This window comes from Lottia gigantea (genome assembly GCF_000327385.1).
Source record: "Lottia gigantea unplaced genomic scaffold LOTGIsca_200, whole genome shotgun sequence".
Classification (NCBI taxonomy): domain Eukaryota; kingdom Metazoa; phylum Mollusca; class Gastropoda; family Lottiidae; genus Lottia; species Lottia gigantea.
The window spans coordinates 233,617-243,905 of record NW_008708402.1 but is presented as its reverse complement, the minus strand read 5'-3'; the positions used below and the strand labels follow the sequence as shown (position 1 = coordinate 243,905).

General features: G+C 36.0%; 1 protein-coding gene across 1 annotated transcript; it reads right to left on the bottom strand.

Annotated features, from left to right (window-relative positions):
• Nucleotides 1-3,914: 3,914 nt before the first annotated feature.
• LOTGIDRAFT_239161 (hypothetical protein) lies at nucleotides 3,915-9,405 on the bottom strand (the record flags this gene model as incomplete). The annotated part of the gene is made up of 6 exons (XM_009053853.1): nucleotides 3,915-4,369; nucleotides 5,014-5,185; nucleotides 5,506-5,633; nucleotides 6,009-6,131; nucleotides 6,668-6,899; nucleotides 9,358-9,405. 6 exons carry the CDS (start codon nucleotides 9,403-9,405, stop codon nucleotides 3,915-3,917), a joined length of 1,158 nt encoding a protein of 385 aa, XP_009052101.1.
• Between the last annotated feature and the right edge of the window lie 884 nt (nucleotides 9,406-10,289).

Below are 10,289 nucleotides of genomic sequence, written 5' to 3'. Positions count from 1 at the left end.
CCTTTAACGGACGTACATTTATATTGTATTGGCTTCATGTAAACAAAGTTCTAAAAAACCGTTTATGTATGTGTCAATTTTAAATGGCAAGAATTTTGGGACTCATACAATTCAGCAATACACAGCAACCCATCTTTAACAGATATCGATAAATTTAATTATTTGAAATCATTACTTGATGGATCTGCAGCTAACTCCATATCCGGTTTACCACTCAGCTCGAGCAATTATGAGGAAGCCGTAACAATTTTAAAGAAACGTTTTGGAAATCGCCAACAGATAATTAATAGACACATGAAACTTTTATTGAATTTGAATTCTGTAACAGATATGCATAATCTACGAGGTTTGAGACAAATGTATGATGTAATTGAGTCGAATGTAAGAAGTTTGCAGACACTGGGAGTATCTTCAACATCTTACGGAAATTTATTGTCAACAAGCTTTATGGATAGAATACCACATGAATTGAAAATTATTATTGGTCGGGAAGTCGGAGATGACGACTGGGAGTTCGAGAGAGTCCTTGGTATTATGTTGCGAGAATTAGAAGCACGAGAAAGAACTGTCACATCTAGTAGTAATTTTCGACATAAAGCGACCACACCACCATCAACTAATAGCTTTAGGAATGTATCGAACACACCACCACAGCGACAATCTACTACCACTGCTTTATACACATCGGATAATAGTTCATAGAGTACAACACATGGGTGCACTTATTGTAACGAGCCCCACACATCCAATTCCTGCAGAACAGTGAGTAATATTGCTGCTAGAAAAGAAATTTTGAAGAAAACAGGGAGGTGTTATATTTGTTTGAGAAGAAATCACATCGGAAGAAACTGTAGTGAACAGAAGACTTACCCACACTGTAATTATAGACACTGCATTAGTATATGCCCTGTTGTTCAGAGAGATTCGACTACATCTATAAATGATCAAGACTCAAGAATTGGTAACCATGCAGCAGTTTTATATACAGCCGAAACTTCATGTTCAGTACCGCCACGGAATTATTGCAGTTAGAAACGACTACTACAAGTACGGTCAAACATTTGGATCAACTGATGATTATTCACAAGATATAGAAGTTGTAAAATTTATGGTAAAGAATTCATATGGTAACGACATTATGATGACAGCCTTTGTAGTACCGATTATTTGTCAACCACTTAAAGGTCAAAACCTGGAAGAAGTTAAGATTAAATATCGCCGATATACCAATTTGAAGTTTGCTGATTTTACAAATAGTAACACAGATACTGAAATTGACATTGGATCTGACCAGTATTGGAATATTGTCACCGGACGTATATTACGGGGGTATTTTCTGGTCCCTCTGGAAGCAACTTAAAAACAGTCGAGAACATTTTGGTGACAACCTTACACATATCATTGGATGAGCAACTTAAAAAATTCTAGGAAATTGAATCACTCGGACTACAGAACAAAACAGCATATGATGATTTGACCGAAAACATACGGTTCACTGACCTCAGATACGAAGTCATGTTACCATGGAAACAGCCACACCCGATTCTACCTGACAACTTCCAGTTATGCAACAGAAGATTGAACAATTTATTGAAGAGACTGAGGGTGGAAACTGCAACAACACCATCACTAAACGATTGTCTATATTCTGGTCCACCACTTAATCAGAAGATTTTTGACATTATTATTAGATTCAGAACACACAGAATAGCACTTATCGCAGATATAGAGAAAGCCTTTCTTATGGTATCGATGAAAGAAGAAGACAGAGATGTACTGAGATTTTTGTGTTGATGATATCCATAAGGCTGACCCAAAATTAAAGGTTTTCCGGTTTACCAGAGTTGTCTTCGGAGTATCATCTAGTCCATTTCTACTCAAAGATATTTACCACTCAGCGATTGAAGCAGAGCCTACCAAGGGGAATGTAGTTAGCATAGCCACTAGATTTTTTGACCCACTTGGATTCCTTTCACCACTTACTATACGATTTAAGATACTTTTCCAAGAATTATGTAAATCTAAAGTCGTTTGGGATGAAGTACTAGATGGAGAAAACCTTAACCAATGGAACGATCTAACCCAAGATGCTACTTCGTAGAAGATACTGAACGTCGATCATGCAGACTTGTAGGATTTTGTGATGCATCACAAAGAGCGTATGCAGCTGTTGTTTATCTACACGTCATTACACAGTAATCGGAATATGTAAAATTCGTGGCGTCTAAAACCAGAGTAGCCCCTTTGATTCACCAGACTATCCCACGAGTAGAACTTTTGTCTGCTCTGATCCTATCACGCCTGATATCAACGATTCAAACAGCTATCCAATATAAAGTGAAATTAGAAGATACCAGATGTTTTACAGATTCAAAGGTGAGCTACTATTAGAACAGAGAACTTAACTAACATTATCGACGCAGAAGACTATAGCAACGCAAACAGACTCTTCAGTATTAAAGCTTATGTAATGAGATTCGTCTATAAGCTGAAGGCACGTTTGAACCAGCATCTAGATGGAAGAGATTAGACATGCTGAAATTTTATGGATATAGGAGATGCAGAAATCTTTAAAACAGAACAAGAACTTTGGTATTTGGAAACGACAATTTGACGTTTACGAAGATGAAGCACATATTTTGAGGTGTCAAGGAAGATTAGCAAATTCAGGTTTACCAGACAGTGCAAAATATCCTATCTTATTAGATTATCATCATCACTTAACATCACTAATAGTACGAGATTGCCATAAACAAGTTATGCATAGTGGAACAAAGGCAACTTTAACAGAACTCAGATCTCGGTTTTGGATAATAAAGGGACGTCAATTTGTAAGAAGAATTAAACATGGTTGTGTCACATGCCGAAGATATGATTGCAAACCTTATGATCCAGCCCCGCACCACGTCTACCTAACTTCAGAATCACTGAAAATCCACCTTTTAGTCATAAAGATTTACAACAGAAGGTATGGATATGCTTGTTCACTTGTTGTTCCAGTAGAGCAGTTCACTGAGAATTAGTTCCTGATATGCAGACATGATCGTTCCTTTGATGTTTTCAAAGTTTCACATCAAGAAGAGGCGTACCCGTAAAGATTTTATCTGACAATGGGAAAACTTTCACATCAGCAGTTAAACATTTTGAGAAGCTTTCCAAGGATCCGGATTTCAATTATTACTTGCAGGGCATTGAACCTTGCAAGGGCCCCATGGCATATTCGAACGACTTATGAAGTCCACAAAAATATGTCTAAAGAAGACCATCGGTGGAGACTTACTTATGAAGAATTAGACACTGCCCTGATTGAAGCAGAAGCTGTGCTCAACGCTTGGCCCCTATCGTATGTCTCGGCAGAGGATGTGGAAGAACCTTTGAGCCCTATTCATCTTTTGTATGGTCGTAGAGTTACCAATTTACCAGGTGTGAATTCAAATACTAGGTAGTTGTAATTACCACTTGATTCTATTCGTGAAATATTTGAAAAATAAGAACAGACGCACACACTCTAGAGAGAGATATACTTTATTTGCATAAAAATTATACATACGTGTCCATTATGTAATTCAGATTGTTTTCCCAATATTGAAATGTTACAACTACTCTATTCGAACCCAAGGACATCGACATAGATTTTCTTGTGCATTTCGCAGAATCCTCTGGGTTTGACAACCCGTGTCGGCGAGCGTTGGACTGGGAGTTCTCAGCTTTCCGGGTGACAAAGGGGAAGGCTCCATGTAATCGAGGTCAACGGTTTGTGGCTATGATTCTTTTTGACAGAGATAAATAAAAAAGTAACATACTATAGCAATGTTGTTCGATCCCCAAGAGCTAAAAAGTTACGCCTTATTGAGTGCACCCTTTCAAGAAGTAATGAATATATTGACTGATAAAACAGATGTCTGAAAGCTTCTTTATTTATAGTTTTCCATTATCATTTTCCACCTCCCGAACAGCTTTTCTTGGGGCTCGGACCACAACCGATTTAATATGTTCCAGCCTTTTTTAGCTGTATGCAACACATAGTCATCAGAAGGATCTAAGTGATGAGTATGAGCACCGTATACCAGTGACTGGCACATTCGACCAGCGATAAGGATCTTTAAACTGTTGAATTCATCTTCTGTCAATTGTTTCAATGAGTAGTAACCTGCCAGAATGTGTCCCGGAGCATCAAGTTGATCAATTAGTTCTGTGAAGATAGTTAGATAAGCTACATTGATAGCTAAGTCATATATTGTACATGAGTAAGTTGTATCTTGGAAATCAATTAAACCAGTAAAATTATACTGTCTCTCCTGCAGGTTCTTAGTGTCTTCCACGGGCATGACCAATAAATTAAGTTCATTTAGATCACCATGTATATACCCTGAAATGAATTAATGTGAAGGAACCTGTTATGAGAGATGTGACACGATTATTGTAGACGGTTCTCAATTATCATCAACAATAAGATTAACCCTGTCTACCTTACCAACTTTCGCTAACAGTAGTAGATGTTTGTAGTAGGAGTTCTAATTAAGATGGCACAACCATCCAAACTGTAAAATTATTTGCAAATTTACAGCACTATATTTTGATGTTGTAAGTTACAATTTTCAATTAAAAATTTTTTGTAACGAATTCAAGAATTACATAATCATTACATTAATTTATTTTCTTATTCACTGAATTCACAACCAGACGTGAAAAGTTCAATTCAACCATTTTATTAACAAAATTGCATAATCCATGTTAAATCATCAAAAAGAGGATAAAGAGCACATTCTGATTATGAATAATTTTTCAGTTTTTAGTAGAATTTTAGTAGAAACATATCAATGAATAGTTTAAGAAACTCTCGAGGTTTATTGGTCCACAAATACATAAAACATTTATCACTACTGGTATTTTCAATATATATTACTATAGTTATTTACTTTGAAACTTCGCCCAGACGTAGACAATCGTTCATATCAGAGATGCTTTACCATTAGCAAATAAAAAAACGTGAAGAAATAGAAAAAAGCTCACCTTTAGGCAGATTTGGTATTAAAGGCACAAATTCCTTCTCAAAAGCTTGAATAACTTTATTGACTAGATCACGTTCATCTTGTTTCAATACAAAAACATAGTCTTTTAATATCAGTATATGACCAAGGTTCCATTTAGTTTCAAAATGAGCAAATACTTCGTGATGAAATCCCTTGAATAGTAAATTGTTTTTTTGGGATGAGAACCTTTTTAGGTTTATGCAGTAGTTTGCCCTTTTGGGCTGAATGTAAATATAAGGGAATTATATTCGGATCTTCTATTCTGGTATCATTCATCAAATGAAACATGAAAGCTAAATGTCAACACGAAGACTGGGTTAAAATCAACTGTTTCGCATTTCCTCGTCTTAATGAGATATCGCATTTCGTTATTATGATCTTTTCAGGTGGAACCTTTTCGGGTTTAAATTAAGAAGCGAGCCTGCTAGACAATGACAACTATACATGTCATCGTCAAATAGTAAAAACATACCTCCATCGCATTTGATATTTTAGCAATAAACATTCCCGATTGGTATAATAAATTTGTCGTAATGGGATAATTTAACAAAACTTGACCTGGTAAAAATGTCATCAATCTAACAATATGCTCTGCATAATCTGAAATAATTCACACTTTTGAAATATTACAGCAATATACGAATAAAGTAGAAACAGCTGGTATGAATGTTCTATTGTAGATCAACAAGGTATCTGCACTATCACAACGACATTACCGGTTGACAAACACAGTCGGTGAGTATTAGTGACTTAAATTGTTCCCGAAAGCCGAATTTATCTCCCTACAACATTCTTAACAAACTAGCTGCAATGGAGCTTAAATTTAAATAAAAATTGCCTTTCTTATGTTATCTAATTCCAGACTTCTACTTAATGATCAAAGCTTAGAGAGTGAATACTATTGGTATCAATTAAGTAGTTACAATATAGGCACTGTCTTCTTCCATCACTGTTTCATGAAAAATAATAAATCACCTGTTTTGTTTTTGTCAGCGTAAATCTTTCGAACACTTATAAGTTCTCCTTTTTTAGTAGGGACTGGTTGTTGTGTAGGGACACCTTTAGATCTTAAATGATCCATAAGGGTATGCTGTGCGTCTGAAATTGAAAGTTGACAAGTATCTTATTATCAATTAAAAAAATTAGTTTTGATATTGTCTTATTTATTGGTTGATATTTATTTGATAATAATCGGACATGAAATCCAATAATAGAAGAGCGTGAATCATGAGCGAAATATCCCAATTTAATTGAATATTTCAGGATATTTTATGCAATTTCTTACGGTTCAAAATTTTGAGTAGGTACCGTCCTGACATTAATTACGTTGCCAACTAGCTCCCATACCATCTTCCTTAGCTCTACCAGATGCAGTGGCGGCGCCAGTGGGGGAAAAGCAAAGCAGTTTGCACCCCAAATTGTAACCCCATATCCCTTTTAACAAATTCAGAAATGTGATATTCATGTACGTTTTTTGACCAGGAGGAAAGCTGTTTCATTTTTACTTCCACCCCATAATGCAGCTTTACGAACACGATCATTTCTCAGGGAAATTTTGATAAAACCTTTGAAATGAGGCAATGTAATTGCCCGTTAATTGTTATCAATTGTAGACTATCAAACCTTCGACTTACGATGCATTTCAGGACGTTTGGAATCCATAGAATTGATGATTTTCATCAAATAGCCGTGTGGTGCTACTTCTTTGATGTGTGGATTGGTCCATTCTGGTTCAACCTTTATTCCATAATTACAATCATCATAGCTATTTAACGGTGTTACAGAAACAGCTTTCAACCCGTAAACTGTATCCAATAATTCCTCAACAGTACCGTTACATACTACTGGCTTGATGATCTCACCAACCTGAAATACATACTGAACCGATAAAGAATCATCGCATAATACAGAAAGTAGTGAACTATTTAATCCATTGTCCATAATTCAAAAGATAATTGTCAGAAAACAACCACCTTTGGCACAAAATATTATTTGAGTGTTTTTCATGTTAATGCAATATCCCATAGATCAGTGGTTTCAACCTGTTTTTGTATGTGTCCCCGAATCAGCGTGAAAAAGATGTTCCCAAATATTGAAAGCGTATCTATGATTGGATGTCAGGCACATTATCGCATAGTTTGATATTGATAATGCTCTGAGTACTCCAAGACAATGTTAATTTAGGTATAGTGCAGCCATCATATGAGATGCTGTATATATCCAAGGAAAGCTACACTGAGTTTTGCTGCATCTCTTGGACGCCGCGAGATCTGGTTTAGACGTCTTTGGATGCCATCCCATGTGTGTTTTATTGGGTTTCACGAGGAAAGGCTATGGCAATGTGTGGACGGACGTTCTCATGCTTGAATGTGTGGTTTCGGAGTTTTGCAAATGGGGAAAACGTGGGCCGGAGAACCTGGTTGATGTAACGCGCTGCTTTAATTTCATCCATGGCCTCTAACTGGACTAATATTCTGGAAAACAACGGTTCCAAGTTTCTCGGTGGTGCCGGTTTGCACCTCATACCACCAGGCCTGTTAACCCCCACTGTTTTCTTTCGACTACACACTGTTCTGTAAATTGTTCACGTCATACTCCTGCTCTTCCAACTGTGGTGGAAATGCAGTACGACTCTCCGATGGCTTGATCACGTTGTTAGGAGGATAGGCGTGACATGATCGCTGTCGTCACAAATCAAATGAATTCTCAGTAGGTCAGTTGTTTAATTAGAATCCTGGCACATGCACATTATTATCACTCGTAACTTGCCCCTACGAGCAACTGTTACATCGAACGCAATTGGTATTATCAGTACCTAAACGAACGTGAGCCTTAAAAGAAGTGAACATAAAGTACTGTTTCTTACTGACTTGTGCTTAACATATTTGTTAATAGCAATTGATAACTGTAGTAGTAAAGTAAGGTCGGTATAATGGGGGTATTATCTGTAATAATAAGGTAAGGTTGGTATAGTAGAGATATTAACTGTAATAATAAGGTAAGGTTGGTATAGTAGGGGTATTATCTGTAATAATAAGGTAAGGTTGGTATAGTGAAGATATTAACTATGATAATAAGGTATGGTCGGTATAGTAGGGGTATTAACTGTAATAATAAGGTATGGTCGGTATAGTGGGGGTATTATCTGTGATAATAAGGTAAGGTTGGTATATTGGAGATATTAACTGTAATAATAAGATATGGTTGGTATAGTGGAGATATTAACTGTAATAATAAAGTATGGTCGGCATAGTGGGGGTATTATCTGTTATAATAAAGTATGGTCGGTATAGTGAAGATATTAACTGTAATAATAAGGTAAGGTTGGTATAGTGGAGGAATTAACTGTAATAATGAGGCAAGGTTGGTATAGTGGAGGTGTTAACTGTAATAATAAGGTAAGGTTGGTATAGTGGAGGTATTATCTGTAATATTAAGGTAAGGTGGGTATAGTGAAGTATTAACTATAATAATAAGGTAAGGTTGATATAGTGGAGGTATTATCTGTAATATTAAGGTAAGGTGGGTATAGTGAAGTATTAACTATAATATTAAGGTAAGGTTGATATAGTGGAGGTATTATCTGTAATAATAAGGTAAGGTGGGTATAGTGGAAGTATTAACTGTAATAATAAGGTAAGGTCGGAATAAGGAGGTATCGTGAGGATGGTATATTCATGAACTGGCTAGAGCGGTTTGATTTCTTTTTTTCCAGGTCAAGGACAAATGGTTCAACTTATACATATAAATTATAAAACCTGTACACTGATTGTTACTTTCAAAATCAAGACCAAATTAAATTTATCCCATTGACCTTTAACTCTACGTTTTAGTTATTGGTGGGACAGTACAGGGTATCCTGTAGATCTGCAATGTTCGAGATATTAACTTTTCAGCGACCTAGTTTTCGCTGGCTGGTGATGCAGGTTGGATTGTCTAACTTTGGAAACGTTTATAATTCTGTAGGTAAAAATAAGGTCCTGAAAGCAATGGGCAGTTGGAAGTCGAACGATGAATGAAGTAGGTGAATTCTAGCAGATCTATCTAACATGTACTGTGAATTAACAGTAGTGTATGCTATATTTATAACCAATATCTTTGAATGATATCAACAAATTCGCGATATTCATTTTAGACTATACATATCACCCAGTATATGGATAATGGATGTATTAAATAATTCATACAGAATCTAGAGTGATAAGATAATATAACACTTCTACAAACAATACACAGTTGAAATGCATCTGTTACTTTATAAAGCGAATTTTTAGCCTGCTCACTGTAATATACTGAGTAAATAAATCTATAATAGTCTACAAACCTGTTGTGTCGCTGATTGTTGACCATTTCTTTCCTGTGACTCTTCCATATTTAACCCAAACTCTTCTTAATACATACTGTAGTTAAATGCTATTTCATTTGAATTTATAATAGCTGAAGTTAACGCATGATAACATATATAATAATATATAAACCCGATAATTTACTTAGTTATATCTATTGACCTTTAACAATGCCCTTTCAACTTTGACATGAATGAAATTGAGTCGACACAGTATGACAGTCGATAGAGTAAAAATTAAGTCTACTTGAGGTTGCTTGTGGTCGCGGTGTATGAACGTATTTAGATCTTGAACGTTGACACGTGTAGAGTAATTTGATCAGTCAATATGAACCATATCGTGATATACATATCGATCTGTAGATGGCTTCAATGATTAAATATAGGCCTGTATAACTCAAAAGATAACAGATAAACAATGATTAGAAATACAGTTTGCAAGGCGTGGAATATATAAGTGGCGTACCAATGAATCACGAGGTTAGGGAGGGAGAGGGGAGTCGGGGGAGGGGGGCCGGGGGGTCGGGGTGATGCCCGTACGTCTCCCGGTATGAATTCTCTACAAACATATTTACACTGAATCCGTAAATGACAGTAAATAGCAGTATAACCATTGATTACGTTACTATTCGCAAATTATGCCCTTCACGATTAGTGGCCTCACGAAAAGTGGAATTACAGGAACAAAAAACGTCTGATTGAAAATTGGCATGGTACAAATGGATGCTTATATCAGTTTCCCCGATACGCATAAACAATTAGAAAACCTCTTTACAATCCCTTTAATATTATTGAAGTTAATTAATGCTAATTACTGCTCTAATGTGAGCATTCAATGGCGCTTTACAAACACAGATATGATTATTTACATTTACAAGTCAATGTATTCTGTATACACACACACCCTCACA